Source organism: Anser anser (assembly GCF_964211835.1).
Source record: "Anser anser genome assembly, chromosome: 25".
In the NCBI taxonomy this organism is placed as follows: Eukaryota; Metazoa; Chordata; class Aves; order Anseriformes; family Anatidae; genus Anser; species Anser anser.
In genome coordinates this window covers 5,113,992-5,141,651 of record NC_139746.1, presented here as the reverse complement: position 1 = coordinate 5,141,651, position 27,660 = coordinate 5,113,992, and the positions used below count along the sequence as shown (strand labels likewise).

The following is a 27,660-nucleotide window of genomic DNA, read 5'->3' as shown; positions in this document are numbered from 1 at the left end:
CTTTGAGGCGGCGCCATGTTGAGCAGGGTGCTGGGGCCGCGCTACGCCCAGCTGCTGCAGAACTGGTGAGGGGCGGGGGGGGTCCTGGGAGAGGGGGTTTACGGGGTCCGGGGGGGGGTTACGGGGTCCTGGGGGGCGGTTACGGGGTCCTGGGGGGCGGTTACGGGGTCCTGGGGGGCGGTTACGGGGTCCTGGGGGGCGGTTATGGGGTCCTGGGGGGCAGTTACGGGGTCCTGGGGGGCGGTTACGGGGCCCTGGAGGGGGGGTTATGGGGTCCTGAGGGGGTTATGGGGTCCGGAGGGGGGGGGGGTGGTTATGGGGTCCGGGGGGGAGGGGTTATGGGATCCTGAGGGGGTTATGGTGGCCTGGGGGGAGGGTTATGGGGTCCTGAGGGAGTTATGGGGTCCTGGGGGGGGGGGCGATTATGGGGTCCAGGGGGGCGGGTTATGGGATCCTGGGGGGGGTGTTATGGGGTCCGGGGGGGGGGGGTTATTGGGTCCTGGGAGGCTGCAGCCAGCCCTCAGCTCCCCCTCTGGGCCCTGTTCTGCTCCCCTCAGGGAGCTTTGGGGCGCCCCAGCCCTGCTGGGGGCTGCTGCAGGAGCCGGGGGAGCCCTGAGGGGGGGCTGGGGGTGTTCAGGGAGAGAGAAGGCTCTGGGGAGACCTGACAGCGGGCTGTGTGCCTGGACGGGCTGCAGGAAAGCTGGGAGGGACTCTTTGTCAGGGGGACAGTGACAGAACAAGCAGTAATGGCTTTAAACTAATAGAGGGTAGGTTTAGATGAGCTGTCAGGAAGAAATTCTTCCCCCTGAGGGCGGTGAGGCCCTGGCTGAGGCTGCCCCGAGGAGCTGTGGGTGCCCCATCCCTGGCAGTGCCCAAGGCCAGGCTGGATGGGGCTGGGGGCAGCCTGGGCTGCTGGAGGGGTCGTGCCCATGGCAGGGGTGGGACGGGGTGGGCTTTGAGGTCCCTTCCAACCCAAACCTCTCCGTGGTTCTCTGTTGGTGCAGTGGGGGTCCACAGCTGGGGTTGCAGCAGTGAGAGGTGGCTGTTGGGGTTAGATTTTATCCCACCATGGTTTGACAGCTGGGCATTTGGCCTCCGTGTTGTCCTGGCTGTCCTCAGAGCGTTTCAGAGGTGCCTGCTGCAGCACCTGAGGTTGTCAGTTCATGGTGAGGAAGGATGAGGTAGCCACAGGCAAGAATAAAGGGGACACGAGCCGTACAGTTAGAATAATAAACCAAGCTGTATGTCTTTTCTAAGCTTAGTAGCACCCCTCTTAAATAAAAGCTTATCAACCCTTTCCTGTAAAAACATCTTGGTTATCTTGGAAACCAGCTCCTTTGTGCATGGGGTTCTCTCCAAGTTTCTGCCAAGCTGCTTTCTTGATTGAAATGAATTTCCCAGGTACCTTGGGGTGAGCGTCTGCCAGCCCTCTGACCGTGGAGGATTGGTTGTTTACCCGTGTGCGTCTGCCTCTCTTCTTTAGGACTCCCACCCTCGTCACGTGGGGTGGTGTAGCTGGTGCTGGCGTAATATGGATCACAGACTGGAAGCTCGTCCTTCAGTATGTGCCCTACATCGGTGGCAAGTATAAAAATGAAGACTAAGCTTCCCTCTAACGGTGAGTTTGCTTTGTGCACCTGGTAGCTTTAAGTGGTAGAGGTGTGTGGATGTGGCAGTTGGCGTGCCTCGTTTCTCCGGGGCACGGCCAAATTGTTGGTCCAAAACAGCGCTGCTTAATCTGGTATTATTCAGTGCTTATTGCTTTGTCTTGTTTTGTTCTATGGGCAGGGCTTCTCAGAGTGCCAAAGGATGAAATATTAATAAGAGTCTTATTCTCAAGTGATTATTTGGTAAGCAGTGGATTTTTCACAGTTCACCGAGATTCTTGAGAAGCCAAATAAAGTCTTTTGTGGTAATTTGGAACTTCTAAGGGAGCCACTTGCTTCTAATCTTAGCTAGAATGGCTTCAAGCTCAAGACTGGTTTTGTTGTCAGGCAAATTCGGATGCCTTTCTGTTCCATGGAGTTACTAAAAATAAGCTAGGCGTTCTGTGCTGGTTACTATATACAAAAAATTCATCTGAAAATTGGCTTTCTCGAGGTGTTTTTTCCTCTCCCTTTCTAATTGCATATGAAACACACTGTTCTTTTTGTAAGTTCTTGTAAGTTTTGAGGTTTTTGTAAGACTGGCCATCCATAAAGCTAGAGCAGCAATTACAGTACCTGCTGTTGGGCCTCTGAATACACGCACATGTAGTAAGCAGGCTTAGAACTAGTTCATTCCTTGCTGCAGATATAAGAATTATGAAGACTTTGCCTTACATTAAAGGATGCTGACAGGAAGAGGCCGACAGGAAGCTGTATGCCCCTCCATATTTGCTGCTGCTTCTCAGAATAACTTACGTATAAACGTTGGTAGATGAAAGTAAGGGGCTTGCCTTCAAGCTACACAACTTCATAGAGAAACCAGTCACAGGAAAGAACATCAGTGCTTCCGTAAGGCTTTTTGCAGAGGTACCTGTTGGATTTTAAATGTTTTACCGTGTCTTCCCTGTTTTCAAAGTGTGCATCAAACAGGTTATTTATTCCTCAGCGTAACCAAAGGATGAAAGAAATTTTTCATGAGACTCAGCTGTGCTTGTAGTATCTCAGGTGACTGTGGAAGTTTGTGGAGAAGTCAGCGGAAAAGCTCTCAGGTGATGTAGGAACGATTAAATTAAGCAGAAGGGGCTTTCTTTATGTAAAAACTGTCCTGGTCAGTAGTAGGTACGTGGATGCCTTCCTGAGCCCACAGCTTACGTTCTCTGTCTTCACATAAGAGCGCTGATGTGTCAGTGTGCACAAATCGTCTGGAAAACGCTCAGTGCTGTAGAGAAAGAGGATGTTTCTGTGGTGGCCTACGGTTCCTTCCAAAGAGACTTAAAAGCCTTCTGGTGTTGGTGTATCTGTAACAGAAACGTCTTGTGTGAATACCGGAGGGTTTTGAAATCTCTCCGTAGTGCTGACTGCTGCAGCACGTTGCAGGAAGCGCTGCTTAATGACTGCTTTGTGTTTATTGTAGGAAATTTATCGCTGGATTGAGTGTTTTGGAGCCATCCGTCCGCTGAGACCTGCTTTGAGGTGAACTTGAAATGCCTGGTACAGATTCTGCAACGGGCTGCCACGTCCCGCTCTCTGCCGTGAGCAGCTGTGGCCACTTGGTTGTGACCGGGTTTTACTTCACGTACCAGCCTGCCTAGTGCTCTTCTCATCACTTCCACAGCTGGTCTTGGCGTAATGCAAGTAATTTGTAAAGCTGATGTACAAAATAAACCAAGTGAATGATGTTTTGGTGGTGCTGTTATCTTCTTTGCCTGTGTTCTTTAAACTGGATCCCTGTTCTGGTTCTGTGTTGTGTCTTCAGCTCGTCTGAATGCATGTCCTAAGGAGGGTGTGCCACGTGTTCGCCTCGTTTCCTGCGCAGTTTCCTCAGGCACCAACAAGTGCCTGCTGGTAGGGCTGGGCTTACTGAGCCTTTGGTTTGTCCCGGGGTAGTTGTTGCTCGTCACTTTTAATGCTGCTGTGGTCTTTGAACTATTCTTCGTGACGTGTTGATTGTAAGCTGGTCCTTCCTAGCTCAGCCGCGTCCGTGGGCTCTTGCCTCCAGTTAACTTTTCATAGCCAGTGCTGCAGAGTTCCGCGGTAGCACAGATTGCCAGCATTTAGTGCAAGGCTTTGTTTGTTTTTAACATCAACTTCTGCATTCAAACAGATAGGTTAAGAGGTCAACACCTATTTAAAGCCGTATGCCTGTCTAAAAATAGGCTAGCTTTTTCTGCTAGCTAAAAATAGGCTGGCTTTTCTTGTCTAGGGGCTCAGGGAAGGTAGTCTGCAAACCCTGGAAGGTTTTCGGTACACAAGGATGAAACCCAGTGGCTTAGAGAGCTTCAGGGTTACTTTTTTAATGTGGGTGTTGAGTAGGAAAATAATATACATCTGTATTTCTTAGGTGTATCTATCAAAATACAAATTAGGGACGTAACAGCCCACTGCAGAGCACTTTACATGAAAAAGTCTTTAGCTGTTAGATGAAGCATTGGGATTGGTCTCGACATAGTCTCAGCCACGAAGCCACAGCAGACAACTCAGACCCGGGGGGAAGTTCAGCCCTTTTCCCCAAAGGCCAAAATTTGCAAGCAAATGTGTCTGTGTGATAACAGGATCGCTGTTCTCTCTCTGTTCGGTGCCAAATTCCATCTAGTTAGAATTTTTGGCATTTCATTAATGCTTGAATCTCTTTAGGGAAAACTTTATCTCAGTTGCAGTAGCTGTGCTGCTTGGGTGTTACACTCAGGGTTGAAGGCTCCTCAGTGATGTTTCTGCGGAAAACTTGTAAAATCTGGCAGGACGCTTGAACTACATAACAATAACTGCTTCAGCATTAATGCAGCATCATCGATAATGAGTTGTGTGGGGAAAACAAATTATTTCCCTATGCAAAACTCACTCCAGTCGGGCAGTACAGAAGCGTGATGGGCTAATTGTGTTATTTCTGCAGTCTGTCCCCTCGCCAGCTGCAGCAGCGCTCCTGGACTGAGGGCTAAAGCCCCTGTGCCTGGAAATGCTGACGACAACAGCCCTGAGGATGCACACGGCCATCGACCCATCTTCATCTGAGGCATGCCTTGAAAGTGGGCATTGTGCTAGCCTACGTTCGCATGCCATCAAGATCGTAAGATCAGATTTGAACAGTTAGGCTGTGCTCTCCCTTACCTGTTCAACATGTCTAGACAGGACAGGCATAACGCGCTGCTGCTGACTTCAGAAATGACCTAGTTTTGGCGTGCTCCTGCGGGTGGCTGAGCCTCTGCTCCCACTGCTCAGAGAATTCTCCAGGAGGCCTCAGACCCAGGACCTGCCTCTGTTGCCTGCTCTGTGGAGGACCGTGGTCTTCCCGTGTTCGCAGCCTGCGGCTTGCTAACAACCCTCACAGAGTGAGGGTTGTTAGCAAGGACCCAGTGATAGCGCTGTGCACAGCAGATTGGATCAGAAAATACTTCAAAAACATATTCCAAACACCAGCTGCCTGTGCAGGCAGGCACTGTCAGGAATATATGGACTTTGGATTTGTTTACCCTTTGGCGATTGTTCAGCTGCTTGTGTTTTCTGCTGCATTTCAAATGATGTTTTTGTCTCTAATTAACCCTAAGATTAGCCTATAACTAATTTAATTTCTAGTATTTCTTCCACAAGAGCAAGCATTCTTCAGAAATACGCCATTAGAAATGGCTTTGCATTCTTGGGCAAATTTCTGTTAAAATCTGAGTAATTACTCTCCAGGTGCCAGGGTGATCTTTCTAGTTTTTACTATCCTAGCGTTATCTCTTTTCTAATAGTTAATTATTTTTTTCAGAATGAGCTAACAAAACATCACATGCGTTATATGAACAAATTAGTTAAAGACCAGGAGCTGACGGAGGAGGAAAAGCTTCCCTTTTGCAGCCGGAGAGATCCACTAGAGGGCACAGCAGTGGCTCAGCCACGGGGCTGAGCGTTTACAGAAATCAAAAAGCGCCTTCAGCTTGGTGTCAGCTACACAGCTTAAAAACAAGCTCTAAAAACAGCAAGACTTGTGTTCCAGTATGCCTTTTTTTTTTTTTTTGAATGGTTGAATGGTTTTTGAATGGTTCTTTTGAATGTTTGGTCCGGACACTTCGCTTTCCTCGTGAAGGGTGTCGGTAGGTGGAGGGGGAACATGGAGCTGTTATCGCGACCACCCCAGCCCCATCCAGTCTGTTGTATTCAGCTCTAGAGACCTTGCCGCTCTCCTGGCTGCTGCAGCCTCCAGATCAACCTCAGCTCCCTCTGAGGGAGCCTCTCGTGGGCTGGCTGCTCCCTGGCGAATCCTGCTCTGAAATAAGCTCTGTTGGGGCTGGGATGCTCCGCTGCAGAGCAGAAGGGAGAGCTACCCGCGGAGCTCAATGGAAGAGGTTTTTCTGTCTGGACATCCTGTGCTAGCTTCTATGTCTGGCAGCAGCTGATTTTGGTGATTTCGGATTATCTGCTAGTCCTGGAGCAACGCAGGCTGCCTGGCACCCGAGTACACCCAGCTGGTATCAGTGTCTGCAAGTACCTCACCCTCTGTACCTCAGCAGCATTCCCAAAGGAACACAGGAACATTTTTCATTGGGCTCAAGAGCTCCTACCCAAATTTCCATGTACTCTTACAGTAAACATCTTTTTTTGCAGCCTGTTGCCTGTCAGTGAAAACCAGTTTCCTAACTACTGTTACCCTCTGCTTGAGGTTCAGTGGACACTTAACAGGTCAGCTTCTCCATCCCCACCCCACAGCAGGATCCACTCCCAAGCTTTTCCAGTTTGTCCAGTTTGTTCTTAAAAAGTGCCACTGAGGGAGAGCTTCTGGTCCCTGTACGCGGTCCGTTTCCGTGCTTAGCTTCTTAGCTTACATGCTTGGAAAAAAAGAAATTCTCTCCCCTTCTGCAATGCTCAAGTGCAGTAATTCTTTCACTTTTACATATTTGAAGGCTGTTATCAGATCTCAGATGTTTTCTCGAGACTAAACAAATCCAGTTCTTCCCTGGTCCCTGGTAGGTCCGTTTGTAGACAGCCGATGATTTTCATTGCTCTCCTCTTGGCTTTCTCCCAGAGTGTCTTCCTCAAAATGCTGTGTTCCAAGGTGGACACTGTGTCTTGTTTGATCTCGTTCAGTGAAATGTTGTCTCCTTTTCATGGCTTGGATTTTAATCGGTGAAAGAGGAGTGGTTGGTGTGAAAGAGAAGGCTACCAAGTTTCCAGCCCAGGTGCTGAGGAGTGTTTTGGAGCAGAGGGCCAAGGAAGGGGCAGGATTCTGTGCCTGCAGCTGGATAACTCTGCCTCAGTTCCCCTTTGCCTGCTTGCTCCATGGACCTTTCTTATTCATCAAGAAGCTGTATTTCAGTACGACGGTTCGATTGGAATGGTATGACTTTAGCAGGTCTATTTTTTATCCCCCCAAAATCAGCAACACAGAAAAAGGGAAAGCATGTTTGTGAAAAATAATGTGGTTTTGATCAATACTGGCAATTAGAGCTTTTCTGGTCTGCGTGTTCAAGATTGCAGGAAATAATAGCGATAGCAAAGCGAGACATTTCATAAGCGTTAGTCCAGAAGGAGAGGATGTTAAACACAAACCGACAAAACCAAAAACAACTCTACAGAGATGGAATGCCTTTAGGGCAACAGAAAGCTCTGTATTGATTAAAGTAAAGACACAATCTCCTCTGTCAGGTATCTGAAATATAAAATCCTTCCTGTACAAGCAAATGCAACCCTGCACCTAGGGGTGCACCCACCTCTTTGAAGTTGTTTTGAACTTTTACCCATGCCTGGACACCTCGTGCCCCGTGTGTGCGAGACTGGGTTTCCTCTCGTCCCCGACACACGTCTCACATCCTTCCTCGTGCTCCCTGCTGCTTTCCAAATAAGGGAATTTGAAACAAGTGAGTGAGACTTGTTTTTAAAAAAATAAGTAAAACTACAACAGCTTTTTGCACAGATGCGAGCTGGAGGAAGTACTGGAAGTTCAAGCAGACTGAAGAAGTTCAGTGTCGGGAGAACTGAGCGGTGGTGGGGCCGTGCTCATCTCCAGCAGGGCGCTGAGCCCTGCCGACGCCAGCAGGACCCGGGCACGCGCCGGGAGGCGTTGTTATTTTGTACCTCCAATCGTGGTAGCTTCAGGACTGCCGGTCCGTGCAGGGTTCTTAACGAAAGCCTAGTGTGTCACTTGTTCATTAAAGAAAAATTAATTGCTCCGAGATGTTTTCGACAGCAGGCTGCCTTGCGGAGCTTGCTGCTGCGCGGTGCTTCCAAGACAAATGGCTCGGTGCTTTTCGGGAGGTGGGTATTGCTGTGATACACCCGGCTGCCAAAACGCAGCTGCTCGGTCGTGGTTATCAAACCACGGGGTTCCAGGTAGACGGTGTTCACCAGCAGCCGGAGGCAGAAACCTCTCCCCTGGGGTACTGCACTCGGTGGCTTGGAGGCATGTAGCGACTTGCGATGTGCTTGGTTCCTTGGGGCACGTGCCCGTGGCCAGCGTCGTGGCGATGGCCCGCTGGGCTGGGCTTTCCCCGGTGCGTGGACACGGTCTCGCTATGCACCTAGTAGGCAGTCGGTTACTGTTTTGTTTCCTAAAAAGCTTCTCATTGCTTTGTCTTCTCACTGTCTCCTCCACAGCGGATTTTCTTCCCTCTTGTAATTTTATATGGATCTCTTTTTGGACTTTAACCCAGGAGAACGGATGTTGGTGCTACAGACCGTGCCGAACGAACCCAGCAAAACCACAGAATCATAGAATCATTTAGGCTGGAAAAGACCCGTAAGATGTCCAAACCCAACCATCCCCGAAAAAGCCTCCAGGAGGGCCACGTAGCAGGCCAGCCCTCTTCTTCCAATGCCCAGGCGCCGCAGGAGGCAGCGGGCGTTGGGTCAGGGCAGTTTTGGGTGCAGCAGGCTGGGCACGGTGAGCTGTGTGGGTCCCGGCATTGGGCACGTGGCCGAGGAGAAGCCCCCCGTGCTAGGGCTGTGCCACTGCAGCCTGCAGAAGCAGAGACTGGGGGTTCTTGTGCCCCACGGCCCTGCTGAGCACCCACCTCCCATAGGGCTGGCACAGCCCTGCCTGCCTGTGGGGGACGGGGGGGCCATGGGGCTGCCCACCTGCCCAGGACACCGGGCCGTGGGGCTGCCAGTGGCATGGCCCCAGGGGTCTGTCTGCGGGACTGGGGGCTTGGAAGCTCTGGGTGGCCCGTCCATGGGGCCATGTCCTGGTTGGTTCATCTATGTCCTATGTTCTGCATGGCCCAGCCATAGGGCCATCTCTGTGGCGGCCAGTCCATGGGGCCACATCCTGGGTGGCTCATCCATGCCCCATGAACTGGGTGGTCCGTTCACAGGGCCATGTCTTGGGTGGCTCATCTGTGGGCGTTGTCCTGGGTGGCCCATCCACGCCCTATGTCCTGGATGGTCTGCCCATGGGGCCACATCCTTGGTGACCCATCCGTGGGACATGTCCTGCATGACCCGTTCATGGCCCCAGGTCCTTGGTGGCCCATCCATGGGGCCATGTCCTGCATGGCCCGATGTCCTTGGTGGGCTGGCAATGTCCTGGTGGGCCCACACATGCCCCATGTCCTTTGTGGGCCATCCATGGGGCCATGTCCTGCCTGCTTGGCCCATCTATGCCCTATGTCCTGGTGGGCCCATCCATGCCCTATGTCCTGGGTGGTCTGTCCACGGCCCTATGTCCTTGGTGGGCCATCCGTGGGCCGTGTCCTGCACGGCTTGTTCACGGCCCTGTGTCCTTTGTGGCCCGTCCGTGCCCTATGTCCTGGGTGGTCCGTCCGTGGCCCCACGTTCTTGGTGCCCCCCCCCCTCTCCCCCCGCCCGGTGCCCGCGGTGCGCGGGCAGCCCCCGGGGCTGCGGCGCGGGGCCGGGGCTGCAGGGGGCGCGAGCGGGCGGGGCGGGGGGCGCGGGGCCGGGCCGGGGCCGCGGAGCGGGGCGCGGGGGAAGGAGGATGCCCAAGGCGGCGCCGCCGGGACAGCGCGGGGGGGCGCGGCGGCGGGCGCCGGGGTGAGCCCGGGGCCGGGGTCTCGGTGGGGGCGGGGGTCTCCGTGGAGCTCGGGGGGGTCCACGCGGAGCCGGGGGGGGTCCATGTGGAGGTGGAGTGCTGGGTATGGGCGGCTGGGGGGGGTCTCCGGGGAGGTCGGGGGAGGCCATGTGGAGCTCGGGGGGGGGGGGGGGTCGGGGTGGAGCTGGGGGGTCGCTGCGGAGCTCGGGGGGGTCGGGGTGGAGGTGGAGGGGTGGGCATGGGCGGCCGCGGGGGGTCTCCGTGGAGCCTTGGGGGGAGTCTTAGTGGAGGTGGGGGTCTCTGGGAAGCTCGGGGGGGGGCATATGGAGCTTGGGGGGGTCTCCGTGGAGGTGGGGGTCTCTGGGAAGCTCGGGGGGGGGGAGGCATGTGGAGCTTGGGGGGGTCTCCGTGGAGCCTGGGGGGGTCGCTGTGGAGCTCGTGGGGGGTCCATAGGGAGGTGGAGGGGTGGGCATGGACGGCCGGGGGGGGTCTCTGTGAAGCTAAGGGGGGACCCATGGGGAGCCGGGGGGGGTCTTTGTGGAGGTGGGGGGGCGTCCATATGGAGCCAGGGGCGTCTCTATGGAGCCGGGGGGGGTCCATGTGGAGGCGGAGGGCTGGGTACGGGCGGCCGGGGGGGGTCTCCCTGGAGCCGGAGGTGGTCTCCGGGGAGCCTGGGAGGGGGGTTCTCGGGGCGGGGGGGGTCTCTGTGGCGTCGCTGCGGGGCTCCGGAGCGGCTCCACGCGGAGGCTGAGGCGGGGGGGTCGCTGGGTGGACCCCGGGGGGGCTCTGAGGGAGTCCCGGGGGAGGCTCCGTGGGGGCCATCCCGCCCGCCTCCCGCCGCCCCCCGGCTGGGACTATATCCAGCGGCGTGCCCGGGCGGAGGGATCCGGCCGCCCCCGACCCTGGCGGGAGGCGGAGCGCGGGGAGCGGCGGCGGCGGCGGCGGCGGGGGAAGGGGCGGGAGCGGAACCGCGGGGGCGGGCGGAGCGGAGCGGCCGGGCCCGGAGCGGAGCCGAGCGGAGCCGCGGCGTGGCCGAGGGGAGGCCGCGCTCGGTGGCCCGGCGGGGGGCGGCAGCGGGAGGCAGGAGCCGGGGGAGGCCCCGCTGGGGCCCGGGAGGCGGCGACCGGAGGCCGCGGCGGCAGAGATGGAGCGGAAGAGGTGGGAGCGGGGGGGCGGCCGGCGGCGATACCGGGGCCGGGGGGGTGCTGCCGGGACCCGGGGGTGAAGGGCCCCGGGGTTACGGGCCCCGCTCCCGGGAGGGCACGGGGTGGTGGCGGCGGGGCTGGGCTCGGCCACCGGGGGCCCCCCGAGGGGGCTGCGGGCACCCCCCGGCTGGGAGCCGAGCCCCCCGGGGTCCCCCCGGCTTTCTGTGCCTGCCTGGTGCCGCTTGGCTCAGCCAGGGGGGTGTCAGCGGGACCGGGGGTGTCGGCAGGATTAGGGGTGTCAGCGGGATTAGGGGTGTCAGCGGGGTTGGCAGCCCCGCTCGGAGCCCTGCCCGCTTCGTTTTCCCCACGAGGAATTAGGGGCAGGGGGCAGAAGGCAGCGTCGGGCTGCCTGCGGCGGTGGCTGCGGGTGGGCGTCGGGGCAGGGGGCTCGGTGCGGGGCGCGCCAACCCGAGCACGGCGCTGCCGGGGCGGCGTATGGCCGCGAGCCGCTCGCTCTGCCCGAGGGACGTGGAGTCGTGCGTGCCGTGGGGCTGCGGGCGGCCGCGTGGATCCCTCCCGCATCCCTGCGAGGCGGCTGCAGCGCACCCGGGAGCTGCCCGCTGCCTGGAGGCGGTGTGCGAAGCTCGGGTCCGTGGGGAGCTGCGGGAGCGTCGCCCAAGCTCACCTGGCGTCCTTACCTGGCCTTTCTAATCGGTGAAACGCGCGCTATCAGCTTCTGCACGTGCGAAGTTTCATCTTGGAAATCAAATTGCGATTGCGAGGGTAGCGTGCGGCGCTGAGCTGTAAGCAAACAGGCAAACAGCCGCTGCCGAGAGCCCGAAGCTGAAGTGCCAGCCTCTGAGCCGCAGCTCCCAGCCTGCGGGGAGACGAAAGGACCACCTGTAGCAGCTGGAGGAGCGCAGCTGACAGCCCGAAACATCCCTGGTTTTCCAAGGACTTTATTTGTAAAGTTGCGGTCTCAGAGCCACATTTAAAAACAGAGAGGGGGGGGGAGAAGATAAGTAGCATATTTTTATTCCCAAGGTATAATGGATTTTCCCTTTATATCAATTTGGACAGAGATCAAAGGTATAACACGGCCCTGCTGCACTAATTTTTGGTTACTGTTGCATTTTGCATTACCTCAGAGTGGAAAATATGTGAGTGGCAATTTATTAATACCTCTGCTATTTCTGCCTGTTGTTTACCTGGCTGATTTTTTTTTTTTTTTGCCCAGCTGCTCTGAGCATACAGATGCAGTAAGCGTGGATAACTGCGTGCACGGTTTCACGTCAGAATTAACTGGAAACAAGCGCTCTCGTGTGCGATCGCCAGCCTTGGGAATTAACACCAGTCCGAGGTGAGCAGCGGCGGGGCAGCGGTTACTGCTTTCCTGAAGCCTCCTTTAGGGCTGCTGTGCTGTACGTTTGGAGATGTCCTTCTGTAGCCCTAAATGCTAGCAGCAAATGCTTTCCCCATGAAAGTTTGCCTTCTGTCGAATGCGAAATCTGCTTTGGGAGGTGAATGCATCTCGCGGGCTGAGCGTGCTCCGCGCAATGTGAGTGACCAGCAGTGTCCTGCTGGCAGTGCCCTCCTCGAGGTGTAGTCCACGAGCTGGCTGTTAGGAACAGTTCTCCAGCCTTGTGCTTACCAGCTGCTGACGGTGCAGAAGTGTTTTTACCTTTTTAGTTTTTTTGTGTGTTCCTTCGTCTGTGATATGAGAGCTGGGAGAGCCCAGGGGGTGTCTGGCCGATGCTGCGGGGCTCGTGGGCCACGTCTAGAGTGAGCAGGAGAGGTGCAGGGACGGAGGGTTTGCTCTGGCGTCGGGAAGGGGAGCGCGTCAGGAGCTGTGTGAGGCAGCCAAGGTTCTCAAAGAGAGTTTGCTGCGAGGGCTCTCTTCAGGCTCCGTGTCCCCACCTGGGGAAAGGAGGGTTGCTGACCGCTTTGCGTGGCTTCTCTTCGCGCTGTTTTCTGTTGCAGGTTTGATGGCAGTGTCTTGAGAAGTTTGGGCTTGTTGTTTGTCTCTGCTTCAGGAAGCTTTGGCATCTCTGCTCTGGAAAACTTAGGTCTCTTAGGTGAAGCTTATTTTGTTGTGAATTTGTTACCTTCGCAGCACCTAAGTAAAAAGTTCAAGAAAATGTTCGTAATGCCCCCCTGCAAAGAATTACCTTCCCCCCCCCAAAGCTGCGGAGGAGGATGCTTCTCCTGAGAGCACGCTTTGCTCATTCTCAGTTCCTCAGCTTTATCCCAAGCTCCCCCAGCAAAGCTGCCCCGGTGCGGCAGGTGAGGTGAGCCTTAGGGAGACGGCTCTCTGCGTCAGGGCCGTTCCTCCGCCACGGGACGGTGGTGGGGTGCCGAAGGACAGCTCGGAGCAGGCAGAGCAGAGGTTACGGGGAGATGCTGATGAGGTGCGAGGACGAGAGATGGGTTACGGTGGTGGCAGGCTGCAGCGCTCGCCTGCTTTTGCACCGATGCTGTGTTGGTGCTGTCCTGCTCCAGGACCTGCTTTGTTGAGGTCAGCACCGAGGCAGATCGAGGGCTCGGTACAGATCCCACTGCCACGAACAACGTGCAGGTGCCGGGGGAGTGGGGGGCAGCGTGCAGGAGGTGCCCCCACGGGGAGCCGCGTGCCCTCGGGTGCGTGCCGAGGTCCCGGGGTGGGCTGGGAGGAGCCGTGCGGGCGGCGCAGGAGGCAGCGGGGTTTGAGCAGGGGAGGAAACACATTGTGTGCTACACCCATCGCCCCGTGCCGGGAACGAGGCTCTAAGCACACGCTTCTCATCGCCCGTTTCCCCTCGTTTCCCCTCGGTTACGGCCGTCTCCATTTCGCTAAAAGGCAGACAACATCTGGGGTGGGTTGGTGGTGGTTTTTGTTTTTTGGTTTTGTTTTGTTTTTTTTTTTTGTCTTTTGTCCCTTGCTCTCCAAGTTGTGCGGATCTGGCGTGCGCTAAATGGGGAGAGCGGAGGGGAGGAGACTTCTTGAGCGCGGCAGGAGGAGGGGAGCAGCCGGGGCTGGCGGCCGCTGCCTGGGCGCGGGAGGCGAGGAGACAAAGGCAGAGCCGCGCGGGCAGAGCGGGCACCTGGCGGCGGCTCGCCCTGAATAGGCTGCCTGCGCTCGGCCCCGTCCGCGCCCCAAAAGCCCCTGCGTGACGAAGGAGGGCTTCTCGGGCTCGCCAACACCGCCCCGCGTTTCTGCCCGGCTCGTTTTGTTGGTGCTGGGCAGATAATGGGCTGTGACCGGCAGGCAGGGGAATCCCTCGCAGCTTTGCAGCTGCCCTGCTTGTGGCGGGGTGAAGCGTGGCAGGCGGTAGGTAATTCAGTACCAGCGCCTGCAGTACCATCTGGAAGAGCTCGATTTCTGCGATTTTTGTATCGCAATTTCCTTCTGGGCCTCTTCAGATTGTCTGTATCAAAAAAAAAAAATAAAAAATGAATGTAGAGCAAAGCTCTGGAGCAGAAAGAGAAATTCCCTATCCTGTGGTTCAAGAGGCACGCCAGCTTTCCAGTTACGCTCGGGTTCCCCAGCCGCTGCTCCGCCGCAAAGCAAAACTTGCTCGTGCTTTGTAGGGGGGCTCTGGGGGGCTGCTGCTTGGATTTGGGCTTGCTGGGAGCCTGTAGCTCACCAGCAGCTGTCCCCCACCGAGCATGGTCTGGCTGCAGCTGCCCACTTGTGCTGCGTTTACCCCGTGAGTTCGCTGCTGGCTTTCTGCAGGAGCTTTGTTCCCTCTCTGCCATCGCTGCAGGACGTTTCAGGACCAAGCTGCTGCTCAGTTTGTAATCAGAATAAAAGTTTGCCGCCTTTGCGCTTCAGTGCTTTTGCTTTGGGCTGAGCGTCCCGAGGAAGGGACAGGACTCCGAGCCATTTCAGATTTTTTTTAGTTGTAAGTTGACTTCGAGCAGCTTTTCAGATCCCTTGCAGAGCTACCAGGACGCGTACCGAACAAAAAGCTGAGGGGCTGCCGCACGCTGCCTCTGAGTGTACCTGGCTCTGCTGTTGTGGAAGTCCCCGCACTGTAAGTGACAGAACAAGGCACTTGCCACCTCAGCACCATCCAGCGTAGCATATTATTTTCAAAATTCCCTCTGGTGGGTTTCTGTTAAGATGCTAAGCCATAAATTGGAGCTGCAGATCTTGGAAGAGGCAGTGTCAAGTTTTTCCTTTTGACTTCACCAACAGCAGCAATGGCCCTGTCCTAACAGAGTTAGGGTACTGGAGTTGGGTATTCCTCTTTTGGGGTCAAGGCATGCAACTCCCTCTGTATTTTCAAGCAGTGTTTTCAGATTTGGTGTCTGGTCCCAGTCTGTTTCTGTCAGCTCACGCCTGCCCTTATGCCATCTTCAGGCCTGAGTCTTTGGGCAGCTCCGTAGCGTGCTGGTCCTGCTGAAGAACGGCCGGTGATAAAGTGCTTCCTCCTCTTCTCCCTGCCCTCTACAGATGACGATTCTTCCTGTCTGGATACTTGTGCATGTGTGCGAGCAGCACGTGGGGCAGGATAAGAGGCATGGGGCAGCCAGGGCCAGGAGCTTCCCAGGCAGGTGCTGCCATGTGCATCGTCTGTCCTTTGAGAGACTTCTCCAGATAACATTTTTAGTATAATTCATACTGTCTTTGCCTCACAGTTGTTGTTGTTTTTTTTTTTTGTTTTGTTTTGAGAGAAATTTTTTAATGCTTTGGTTCCTTCTGGCTTTCTGCTTTTCTCTTTCTCTTTTTTTTAATCTTAATTTTTTCCAGTAGAGAGTCTAAGACTTGGACTAATTGACTTGCCACTGCTAGTCACCGCCACGGGACTAGAAATTCCATGCTCGCACTATTTTTTTCAGACTTTACTCCTATAAAGGTTTCAAAGAAGCAGATAATGTGGTGAAAAAGGGCTTTTTCCTTTGAGCTACTCTGAAAGAAGACCCTAGAGAGGTTGTTAGTATCTTCCCGCAGCAACACTGGTAGAGTGGGGTCTGCATTGCTGGACTAGTTAGTAATGCTGCTTTCCTCAGCCTCTGACAGCTTTATTATTTCAAGTTATTCTTGGCCTTCCAGTAGAAGTCTTGAAACAAGGAGCTTGTGGTTCTGGCTCCAGGAGTATCAGCAGGTGACTTGATCACAGGTCTGTCTCCAGGAGGCATTGGAACCTCGTCAGCATTAATTCATCTCCAGCAGGTTTGAGTCGTGCTGGTATCATGTCCCTCCTCCATAGAAAATCGGGGTCTCTGACACATAGGTGCTGCTCCGAGCCACCTGAAGTTCAGTGCTTGGATATCTGGAAGTCGCTCTGAATTTCCAGACTCATGGATGCCATCACATCGTGCAGGGGGCAGGCTGCTCCCGAGGTCTGCCTGGATGTGACCTCGCGTTTCCTAAAGAGATCGCCGGTAGATCGAGAGCAGAGAGTGTTTGTAGGGCGGTGAGGAGGTAATCCTGCTTCCCTGTGGCTGAAAACACGTTCTAACGCTAACTGCCTTGTAATAGAAGAAAATAGATAAATGGGGAGGGGGAGGATGCGGCTGGCATCTCTTGGTCTTAAAATGTCTTTCACCTAGCTAACCTGTGCTTAGCGCAATGCGAAGTGAGCTTTTGCCAGACCGGCACCGAGGCTGAATGTGCAGGTTGCCTGCTTGATAGGTAGTGGTGTCCTCTGCTTGCCAAAAATGGAGTACTTGACGTGTTAAAGATGCAAAATAACAGAAATGAGAGAAATAAAGAGAATAAAGTGGCATTGTGATGCTAAACGAGAACGTGAAGAATTATTTTGTGCTCAGTGTCTGTGTAGGTCTGACACTGCAGTCGCAGTGCATTGACTTATTTTTGCTTTGTGCATGAAATACAAAAGGGCTCAATTAGTGCTTTTTGTAGTAATGCAAAAGGCTGAGTTTTTATTAAAATAAAACAGGAGTTGGAGTAATTTGCGTGTGCTTGCCAGATTGTAGTCTTTCATGAAAAATCATGTGTTTAAAAAGAATCTCTTCTGCTTTGCCATTAATTGAAACTTTTGTAAGGTTTTGGCCTTTATTCTTGCATTAATTAAGCTTTGTAATTCTTTACTTTGCACCTTGTCAGCAGTTAATTTCTGTCTTCCCTGAGTACTTGATACTGCGCAATCCTGAAGTAGCGTGCTCCAAATGCTACCAAAGACTTGTAATCCAACCCAAACACGCAGCTCGAGGGGGAGGCAGGAGCCCGAGCAGAGTTTATGGTGCCGGTCAGGCACTGCTCCTGTGAGAAGAAATCCTTGAAAACTTATTATTTGAGACAATTGAGCACTAAGTACTTCTGCGTCATTGTCTTCCATTTCAGTTATGGTGTGAACTACACCCTGTTAATTTATACCTGGTCTGAATTTTGCTCTTTACGTGCAAAAACACTCCAACAAGTCCTGCGGTTAGTCCGTCTCTTGCACAGTAAGCACGGGGAGCTGACGTGAACGCAGCAATATCCATCTTGCGTTGAGTGTGAACTTCGCTTCTGGAAGTTCGTGAAGGAAATAAAACTTGTCACAAACACTGGTATTGAAGTCCAGAGGGTTTTAATTCCCCTCCTTGTTTCTTTTCTACGGTTTTTCAGCCCAAGCGGTAAAAAGTTCCGAAGCAAGCCCCAGCTGGCTCGCTACCTGGGGAGCTCCATGGACCTCAGCACTTTCGACTTCCGCACGGGAAAGATGTTGATGAGTAAAATGAACAAGAACAGACAGAGGATGCGCTACGACTGTTCTAACCAAGCCAAAGTAAGAGTAAGATGCAGTGGAAGCTTTCTGCCTGTCCACCTGCTGTGCTGGCCAGGCTGCTTCTCAGAACAATGTGGGGTAACACGAATAGCGAGCGTTTTGTAATGAATGGGGGAAGCTGGAGTTGTATGGGGTATTATCTCTGTTGTAGGGTGTTGGACAGATAACTGCAGTTCGCTGATTCTTCCACAGTCCTGATACATGGAGAAACTTGCAGCCAGAAGGGCTGGAGGCAGGGCTGGCCTCCTCCTCTCTTCTACTTCCAGGGCTGGTGGTGGCCGCATCTGGCACCGTCTCCTCCAGAGCCCTGAGCCTGCAGCGTGCTGCTGGCACGGCGAGGGGGTGCAGCTGGCCATGGTGCCTCTGCTTCAGAACTGATCCGAGGACATGGCTTGGGCAAAAAGATGAAGGGATAAGAGGACAGCAAGGCCTGTCTGCAGAGCAAAATAGGGAGTCTGTGTTTGGCACCCAGTCGCTTTGATTATTATCGTTAAGTAAAAACGGTGGTTACAGTGGTATACTGTCAGTCTGGATAAATTGGCTCATGTCATCTTCATCAGATGCCAAAATCCTTTTCAGAAGCCAAAAGCTGTGTCTCTGCACCTAAATATTAAATACGGAAAATAGCGTAATGCTTGTTTTCTAGTTATGTCAACTGGTAAAGAATCAAGAACAGTACTCTGGTCTAAGTGAGAGGAAGATTTACGTGCAGCACTAGGTGCTGTAGTGATGCTTTAAAAGAAAAATGCCTTGCCTCAGTGAGACCAGTAGCTAACACCCCTCTTAGGCTAAAAATTCTGCCCAAACCTTTCAATAAATGTATAAATAGTTATCATTAGCTTACGAATGGATTAGCGCAAAAGATGATTCAGGGTGGTATTTGTCTTGAATAGTTTTCTACATCTCATGAATAAATATGTTAAGCAGATACTGTGTCTGCATCCTTGAGAACAAAGTATGTCCTACGGCCATTTCAAGATTAGCGCAGTAGATCTCCGGAATGAGGAACATGCTTCCTGTTTTCCAAGCAGTGTAAGACATAGTCACGTTGTGAACGCTTGGTAGTTATCAGGCCCGTTAAAAACTGAATTTTATGAAGAACTGGAGGTAAAAAAAGTGATCAAGATTCCAGCTGCACTGTTTTATTTATTGGCATCCACAACTGAATTTCAGCGGAAAGTGTTAGAATGGCTTCTGGATTCGCAAACTGGTCTCTAAATCCTGCACAATAAACTTTTTAATTATTACAAACACCGTGTCAAAACCTTCGGGGTTAGTGGTTCAAAGGTGGCTTGTCATCTTAAAATGTAAATTCACTGTTCTGACTCCTGACTTCTGTCAAAATTGGAATAAAACCAACGTGTATAAACTAGAATGAGAGGTGGCTAGTATCTAAAGTAGAATGTGAGAGTGAAAAACTTGGTTACATTTTAAAGTTCTTGGGCAAGATTTGAAGGTGGTTTTGCATTTTTAACAGTCCCACTGATACAGCTTAAGATCAGGCACGTTTTCAAGTCCATAACGTCTCTCTTGCCCACAGCGTACCTTTACAGCTGTAGTAGCATTTTGGTAAATTGAAAATGTTTTATGGGATTTTCCCTTCCTTTTGTTTTGAAATTTGTAGGGCAAGCCTGATTTGAATACAGCATTGCCTGTCAGACAGACAGCCTCCATATTCAAACAGCCTGTCACAAAGATCACAAACCATCCCAGCAATAAGGTGAAGAGCGATCCTCAGAAAGCTGTGGACCAACCCCGGCAGGTAAGGCTTGGAGCTTAGAAACTATTTTTCCAGAGCTAGGAAACATTTGCTTCTGCTGCTGAGAAGGTCCCAAAATAAAACACTTTCATTTTTTAACACTGAAAAAATGTCCATGGCAATTTGAGATTTCAGAAGCAATAGCTTATAGTGCTTCCAGCTTTTAAAATCAGAGCAAAAAACATTTCTAGTGTACAGCTAATATGCTGTCTGCAGTGTTTTATAACTAGACTCCAACCTTTGTGAAGGTCACAGTTCTATTTTAGTTAAAAACTTCTTTAAGACCTATCTACAAATGTAGACAGAAGTCATAAACAATTTAGAGAAAATTTACATTGTAATCATTATAAAATGTTCCAAGTGTATTAGAACTCTGTGTTTCAAGAAATCCCTGTTTCATGTGCAGACTACAGCGTGGTGCTTGTGATGTGCTGCAAGGGCTTGTACCCCCTGCATGGGCCTTTTTTTTAGATGGATATATCATTAGTAGTTAACTCTGCCTGTATGAGTATGGTTAGAAATTCCCTTGGAACGTCATTAATGTAAAGTTGTTGTTTTTCTTCTCACACTGTATATTTTCAAACAAGAGAACACACCAGAAGTAAAGGAAACCTTTCAGCTTAATTTCATCTCGTGAAAGATGCAAAAAGTGTGCTTAGGGCAAATGTAACTTTGAAGCTGGGCATTGGTTCAAATGAGGCTTACGTGTTCAAAGCAGCCTTTGGAAGGCGTTCTCCTTTCATTAGCGTTAGGTAGAGCTGACAGCCTGTTGCCTCCACAGAGCTCACACCAGGGATTCTGTGAATCCTTTCCTGTGGCGCATCTGTCTTTATACCTTTCGGAAACTAGATGTTCAGCTTCATTAGTCTATTCAGGCACTGTCAGTGGTGTCAATTAGTGGTATACCTTAAACTCTGGCAGGTCTGGTGGAACTAAAATGCATCATTTGAAGAGGAAAGTGATTTACCTTATAAAATAACCTCTAGTGCTGAAAACTTTTTATGCAAACTTAAGAACTTATCTTTCTGAAGTGTGATTTAGAATCTATTTGAAATGGAGTGGCTTTTCATTTATTTATTTATTTATTTTAAACAAGGCTTGTGGGCTTTTAGCATCATTTCCTAAAGAGGTAGGGCACGTGTGTTTGTAGTGTTGTTGCTCCTCCTATAAACTCCTTGGCTAGGTAGGACAATAAGACACTAAAAGTAAGAAGTTGATGTGCAAAAAAACCTGAGCTGAATAGAGATTTGTGTCCTGTTGAGGGAGAGATTGTTATGTGACTGCAGTCATTAGACAGCAGAGATCAGCCCCAGTGCAGAGACGTAAGCCAGCCTCTGTAGTTTCCTGCTCACATTACTACTTGTTGCAGTGCAGCTTTGTAGACTCAGCCTGGGTTTTCCTTACTTATTTTACCAGAATATAGTCTAGTGAAACCCCTGGTCAGTTGACTCCAGATGTTTCCTCAAAATTCTGAAGCATTACGAAGTCCCATCGTGTGCTGGCTTAGTATGTACCTATTTGAAAGTCATAGGCTAACGAACATCCAGCCTATGTGTTTTGGCTTTGACTGTCCTCCTTCCTCTTTTTAGGAGCTCGTAATTGGAAAAGTAGTGTGGGTTCAGTTACACTCAGATTTTGACAGGTGTGAAAAGGGGATGTGTCTGGACTGTATAGGGTAAAATTTTCCATTTTTCAAAGCCTCAATAAAATTGCTTTGTTGTAAGAAAAAATAGACTCCAGCTATGCATTGATCATCCCTATACATGTAGATTGAGAGTTGAAAGTTTATCTAGTTGTAGTATCTGACTTCCCACCAAACCATGGGTTCACTTGTGTGAAGGAGGAGAACCCGTAATTCAAAATTCTTCGAAGGTCTAGAGGTGATCCTTCCCATGAGAAACTCCTAGAGAGGAATAAAACAATGCCTGACCTCGTAAAGAGCCTGGACGAGTTCTGCATTCCTTAACTTCAGTTCTGTGGCATATGGGAGGCAGCAAAAGAGGAACAGTAGTGTAAAAAAAAAAAAAAAAATCAGCTGTCCCATACTGTGTGTGCACTCGGATGAAAGCAAGCAAGCATTGCCTTGCTGTTCCAGTTCAGAAGCAGTGAGTACCAGTCCCTGGAGGAAAGGAAAGTCTTTTTCCAGATAGTAAATCAGGACAGAGATGTGAGATTGGTAATGAGGATTGCTCCCCGCCTTCAGAGCACTTCTGCAGTAAATCCAATATAGAACTGTCTGCAGCAGCGCCCTTCCCTTTCTGCTTGTAAGCAGGTGCTTTGTGCGGTTGTCGATTCCATTTCCCTGCTTTGTACCAATAAACACTTTCTTTGATGTCAGCTCTTCTGGGAGAAGAAATTAAGTGGACTGAATGCTTTTGACATTGCGGAGGAGCTGGTGAAAACAATGGACCTTCCAAAAGGTTTACAAGGTAATCAGAGTCTGCCCTCAACTCCAGGGGTGGCGTTTTGATCCCAGTCAGCGGTGATCTGGAGGTATTGTGTCAACCTCCTTGTGCTCCTCGGTGCTGTGGACCGCTCCCGCTTCAGCAGGAGCCCTTAGTACTCCTCAGGCGCCCTCCGTCCTCAGGGGATGCTGAAACATAATGGGAGGAAGTGGCAAAGGTTCTTGACTTTGTTGGTTTGTTTTCCAGAAGCAGTGCCTGTTTAAAGAGCTTCCATTCCCAGGTTGTTTTTTATGTAACACGATGAGGAATTGATCTAGGTTTAAATAACCTTGGGAGCCCAGGTGCTGTTAGTAGTGTTGAGGTCTGAGATTTATGTTGTGTTGACTTTCTAAATGAGGGCGCGTGCTTTGCCATTAAATCTGAAATTATTGCTGTTGTCTTGATGTGCCGTTTGTTGTCGCGTGCCATGCTGATTGTTGCTTTTCCTCCGGCTTGCAGGGGTTGGACCTGGTTGCACTGACGAAACCCTTCTCTCTGCTATCGCTAGTGCTCTGCACACTAGCACTATGCCCATCACTGGCCAGCTGTCTGCAGCAGTTGAGAAGAATCCTGGAGTTTGGCTAAACACTTCACAGCCGCTTTGCAAAGCATTTATGGTGACAGATGAAGATATTAGGTATTACCTAGAAATAGCAGATACTGTCTTAGAACATGTTTTCTTGCGGTAAAACAGCACCACGTTTTTTCACTGGCAAGTTGAAATATTTGATAGAGCACTAGGGCTTGCTGAGCTAATTTGAATGTGTGTTTATTAGAAGAGTAGAAAGAATTGTTACACAAAGCAGCTCTCTTAAGTACAGGGATGTGCTTAAAGCACATTATTTTTTATTTTAACCCATGCTCGCTTACTCGGAGGTTTCAGGTTCATATTTGTTCTACGCGTCAGTATGTCTCCTGTTACTGAAAAGGGGTATCTGAATTTGAGTAACCTTGACTAAGGCAACTCTTAAGCAAAGAAGGGAGTGGGGAAATGCTAAATAATGAGACTTACGCCATCTTACTCCTCTGTGACAGCACAAGATCAAATGAAAGCATTAACCACTGCTGTTGCAGCAAATAAGGATGCAATTTATGTAGGTATAGCTTGCTTTCAGTGAATCAAAATTGGTCAAATTCAGCTTTAAGCACTTGATAATGTCCTTGGTGTATTCCATTCTCAACCTGAAATCACACTACTTCACATTCATTAACAGTGTACAAAGGCAGTAATTGTTTTGACTGTTCAGCTGGTAAATCTTTTTGAACTACAGGATGACTCCTTCCGTGTGATTTATACATGAATGACCAGGAAAAAAGGTCTGTTTATAACTTTCTGATTTCCTGTGGTGAGATGAAATAGGAGTCCCATGAGCCACAAATTGTTGACCGCCTCTTTACATCACTGTGACTTTGAGATAAAAGAAGCTGTAAAATTTAAGATTGTTACTCAAAAGGAGAATGAGGAAAAAAATGAAATAGTCAAAAAAAATTAATTTTCTCCAGTCTTGTATTTGGAAGTCTGAGCAGGGTAGGCTGACTTTTTTTTTTAAACCACAAATATTAATTTAAGCAAGAAAGTCTTGAATCAGCTGCAAATTTCAGCCAGAATTAAAAAATCAGTACAATCAGTAGTAAGGACTCACAATAGAAAGAATTGGGCAACTGTTATAAAGTGTTTCTCAGCTTCACTTAAAGTGTAATGCCAGGCAGTTTTTTTTACAGTGCAGTTCTTACTGAGGACTCTTTCAAAATTGTGCTTCTCTGCCCAGCCTCAGGGATGAGCAATATAAGATTTCTTTCCCTCAAAATAGTTAGCTTTGAGAATTAATTCAAGTGTTCATTGATTTGGGGCAGGAAGCAAGAGGAACTGGTGCAGCAGGTGCGAAAGAGGCTGGAGGAAGCCCTGATGGCTGACATGCTTGCCCACGTAGAGGAAATTGCAAGAGATGGGGAAGCTCCGTCAGAGAAAGAAGGAGGTGAGGAAGAAGGAGAAGAGGAGGAGGAGGAAGAGGAACAGGATCACGACCAGGAGATGGAGAATGTATAGTCCAGGTAGTATGACAACTTTCTTTTCTCCTTAAATTGTACCGAATAGTTCTGAAGACAGAAATGGTTTCAGAGGGAATCCTGGCATATATCAACAAATCTTTGCTTCTTAGCACACGTTTTCAAAAGCGCTCTTTTCACCAAAAAATAAGATGTTTTGAGGGGTATGACGGCTGGTGAGTTTTTATTGTCATCAAATGTTCTGGGCTTTATGTTTGTGTCGGATGGGCTAATAGCGTAACCAGAATGTGTGTGTAATCACTTGAAGGATTCTGCCTTGAAACTGAATCAGTTCCTAAATGTTCACCTGTTTTGTGATGTCATTTTTTTTTCCCAGTTCATTTATTACTACCTGTGACAGGGAAGAGGATACTGTGGAAGGGCAGCTGCCATCTTACGGATTTAATTCCCCTCCCTCCATTTTTGTCTAACTTTTTTAGTAAGCATTTTCTTGCAGGGATTGTTAGAGGGCACAGTAGTGGAAATTTTAAGTAACATTTTAGAAGTCGGAAAGGACAACCTGACCATCAAAAGAAGGAAGTTGCTAAAATACTTTGTGGCAGGAATTTGCAAACCGAAAGTAACAGAAGAATGTATGTATTCAAAATTTGGAAATAACTGAAAAAAAATGGTTAACACTGGTACCTGCAGGATTGCCAGAAGTGTGCCTTTACACTGTGTATCCCTTAAAACAGTTATAATGGGCTTGCTTCTTATTTTCAAGTCTCTCTCTGACTTTCACTTGTGCAGTGGACCTCTTCAGAGGTGCAACTGGATTTTTTGTTGTCTTGTAAACCAAAATAGCTCTGAATAATAAATCCTTACTGTGTAGTAACGGGGGGAGGAGGGGGAGGCAGTTTTATAAGGCCAAGCCAAGGTACACCCACTGAAGTTCCGTTAAGTGTTGCCTGTTGCACTAGGCAGGGACAGAGCACCATCCTGTGAAGCAAAGTGTTTCCTTGCTGTGTTATTTGATGTAACCCTAGCCTGCGTGTTTCATCAGTGGAGCTCGTGCAATGAGATGAAAACAGAACTCACTGGTTTTAATTTTCGATCATTTTAAGTTTTAGCCTAAGAAAAGCAGTTAGTGCTCTGTCGCCAATACCCAGGGCGCTTCATTATGCAGACCCCAGTTGTGTGAGCCTGTGAGGCAAGAGTCGAGAATGTGGAGGAAGAAAGGAATCTTTAGGATGAAGAGCAGAAGAAAAGAAAACCCCCTTTGGAGGGAGTGGCAGCTGTATTTCAGTGTCAGGTAGAATGAAGAATGATTTATGTTAAGCGATCCTTCAAGCTGGAAGGTTGATTATACTGTGAAATCTGTTTGGCGTTTGGGCGATACCATCTTATATCTGGGCTCTTTATATTATTTTCCTGTTTTACCGCATGACTAACAGTAGCTTTATTTGGACAGTGAATATCTTGCATTCCTTTCTACTACAAAGGTCTGGCAACAGCAAAGAACCATAACAAGCTGTCTGCTGAAGGTGAAAAACGGGAGATAAAGAAATGGCTATGTTTTGCCAATGGTGCTTTATTTTTTTAAGAGCTTACTTGCTGCAAAGGTGTTTAGAAGTGCCTACTAACTTACGAGGTCGTTTTTCTTTTTCTTCTAGGGAGTTCCATCTAAGAATTCCCAGTATAAACCCTATCAGCAGGGTCAGCACAACTATTTACAAAGCCAAGAGTGTCTGCAGAGTAAATTGCACCAACCATCCGACTGTACCTATGAGCATTTTGATGTACACTTCAGGAAAAGTTGAGAAGCTGATGGTCCATTAATTGCTGGGTAGTTTTGAAGATGGAACTTGACTAAACTCTACTCCCCCTCCTTTTTCTAAAGGGGTAGGGTAATCGGGAAGACAAAAGTGGGAGGGGATAAAGGAATATAAAACAGTGGGAGGGAATATACTAGGAACCAAACTTCCTGTCCTTTTTTTTTTTTTTTGTGGGTCAGTGATTTTTTCAAGCTTTTCTATCAAAGTATCTTTAACAATGACCCATCAAAACCATTTTCTCTCTAATGCAAGTGAGAGAGATGCTGTTTCACTCCTTGGCTACTCTGCTGTAGGCTACCTGTTTGTACCAGACTGTAGGGAGGTCATTTTATGTTGTGGATTGTCATTCCATGTGTCTATTTGGGTCAGTGAATTTCATTTTCCTCGCAAGACCACATTGGTCTTGAAAGTGTAGTCTCAGAGATGAACTACCAGTGCCTCTTCCACCTGAGGTTTTGATGAGTAGGGGAAGTTACACGTGAGGAGCTGGTCAATGGCAATCTGGTTTTTAGTGAGTTCCAACACCACACCGAATGCACTACTGTGCACGTTTTAGATACAGAGTTCTGTGTATGTCCAAGCATAGCAGAACAGAGTTTTGAAGATAAATATACCCGCTCTGTGGTATATTTTGCTTTGGCTTAGGTCTGGTCAGAAGGACCTTCTCAACTCAGAATGGAAGGATGACTCATTTCTGACTGACAATGAGGAAGACTTCCTCTTTTCTCTTCTGGTGCCAAGAACCCTGACCTCTGTTTCTGTGTGTGTGGAGGGAAGGGGATCCATTCCAATAGGTGTGTCTACACATCTGCTTTCATGTGCAGTAATGTTCTGACCTCTTTTAAAAACAAGAAAGGCAAAAGGTTGATTTTTCTATAATTGATATCTAAATGAATCTAAAGCTTTTTATTAAGTATTAAATCTTTCTTATTTGCATGTGCAGTGAAGTGACCAGCATTTTGTGTCCAAAAAATGAAATGATGTGAAACCTGCCTTAATGTGTTTATAAGTATTTGGCTTCACCATGGGTACCTTGATTGATTCATCAGTCTCTTCTAGTACAACTGTGAGCATATTGGGGTAACTTGTGGCTAAAAAGGGATTTATCTGGGGAGGGAAGATAGAGAGATGGGAGAAAGATGTGTGCGTAGCTTGGAGAATACGTTGACTAGGTTGCAGAAGTTATTTTAGTCTTAGGGTATCCATTGCATAATTCGTGCATGGATGTCTCAGCTGAAAGTACAGTATAAAGTGGTGGATGAAATATTGTGCCACTAACCAATTGTACAAGTTGTTGGTATCCCAAAACTTGGGGAAGAAAGTAGCTCCCAGAGCCTTTATCATGTAAGAATGATTAGCAGGAACAGCAAGGGACCAGGGGAATTGCCTGGCGAGTAATAGCCTTTGGGAGTAGTTCAGTGTAGTGATCTGAATAGGTTTAAGCTCCTTGAAAAATATCCCATGCCAAAGTGACTGATGCTATATTAACTCTTTTCTTAAAGTTGTGAGAATACAAAATTCTTTGATACTGCTCATTTGGAGTACTGCAAGAAGACTGAATTGTACTTTGCTGCTGCTTTACCAGGTATTCCTTTGGGGAACTTTACCTGCTACTGCAGCCAGTGAAAATTACTTTCCTTTTTGAACAGTCTGTTACGGTTATTATTCTGTAAATCTGTCCTCTTGTAATTCATTGTGTTGAATTAAATGTTTCTCACAAAGTAGAGACTCTTCTGGTCTCCCTCAAGCCCCTGCTTGGAGTTTTTGTGCTGTGCCCCTTCCAGTTACCTCAGCAGAAAAGCTCTTGTGTTTCTGTGGTGGGCTCTGTTCTGACATTTGGATCTTGACGTTTGAGACCCAGAAGAGGAGAATGGATGAAACTTGTGGAAAGCCAGTTCCTTCTCGCTGCAGAGTCCTCTGTGTCCTCACTGAGGAAGAGGCTACCAGGATGTCCTGTGTAACGGGCGAGTTGCTGATGTGGTCGTCTGAATCTCAACTCTAGCAGTTTACAACCCATCCTGGAGGGGGTTTCTTGAACATGGCCATCTTGTTCTGACACTATTTCTTTTGACTTTTTAAAAACTTTTTAAATATCTAGTGATGTCTTTACTTTTATTTTAATCAAAATAAATTTTAAACATATGTAAGTACCAGGACTCAGATGATTAAGAA

General features: G+C 49.7%; 2 protein-coding genes across 3 annotated transcripts; both read left to right on the top strand.

Moving 5' to 3' along the window:
• Positions 1-3,325, top strand: UQCR11 (ubiquinol-cytochrome c reductase, complex III subunit XI). The gene is made up of 3 exons (XM_083810895.1): positions 1-65; positions 1,484-1,618; positions 3,061-3,325. The coding sequence occupies exons 1-2, from the start codon at positions 16-18 to the stop codon at positions 1,602-1,604; spliced, it is 171 nt and encodes a 56-aa protein (XP_083667021.1). The 5' UTR covers positions 1-15; the 3' UTR covers positions 1,605-1,618; positions 3,061-3,325.
• Positions 3,326-9,498: 6,173 nt separating this feature from the next.
• MBD3 (methyl-CpG binding domain protein 3) lies at positions 9,499-27,210 on the top strand. 2 transcript variants are annotated; one of them, XM_083810772.1, is made up of 8 exons: positions 9,499-9,605; positions 11,986-12,108; positions 17,305-17,464; positions 19,089-19,226; positions 21,562-21,652; positions 22,127-22,304; positions 23,522-23,719; positions 25,327-27,210. In XM_083810772.1, the coding sequence occupies exons 1-7, from the start codon at positions 9,550-9,552 to the stop codon at positions 23,712-23,714; spliced, it is 939 nt and encodes a 312-aa protein (XP_083666898.1). In that variant the 5' UTR covers positions 9,499-9,549; the 3' UTR covers positions 23,715-23,719; positions 25,327-27,210. The 2 variants fall into 2 exon arrangements, with proteins under 2 accessions (XP_083666898.1, XP_083666899.1); XM_083810773.1 differs by lacking the exon at positions 9,499-9,605 and adding an exon at positions 10,575-10,761.
• The last annotated feature ends 450 nt before the right edge of the window (positions 27,211-27,660 follow it).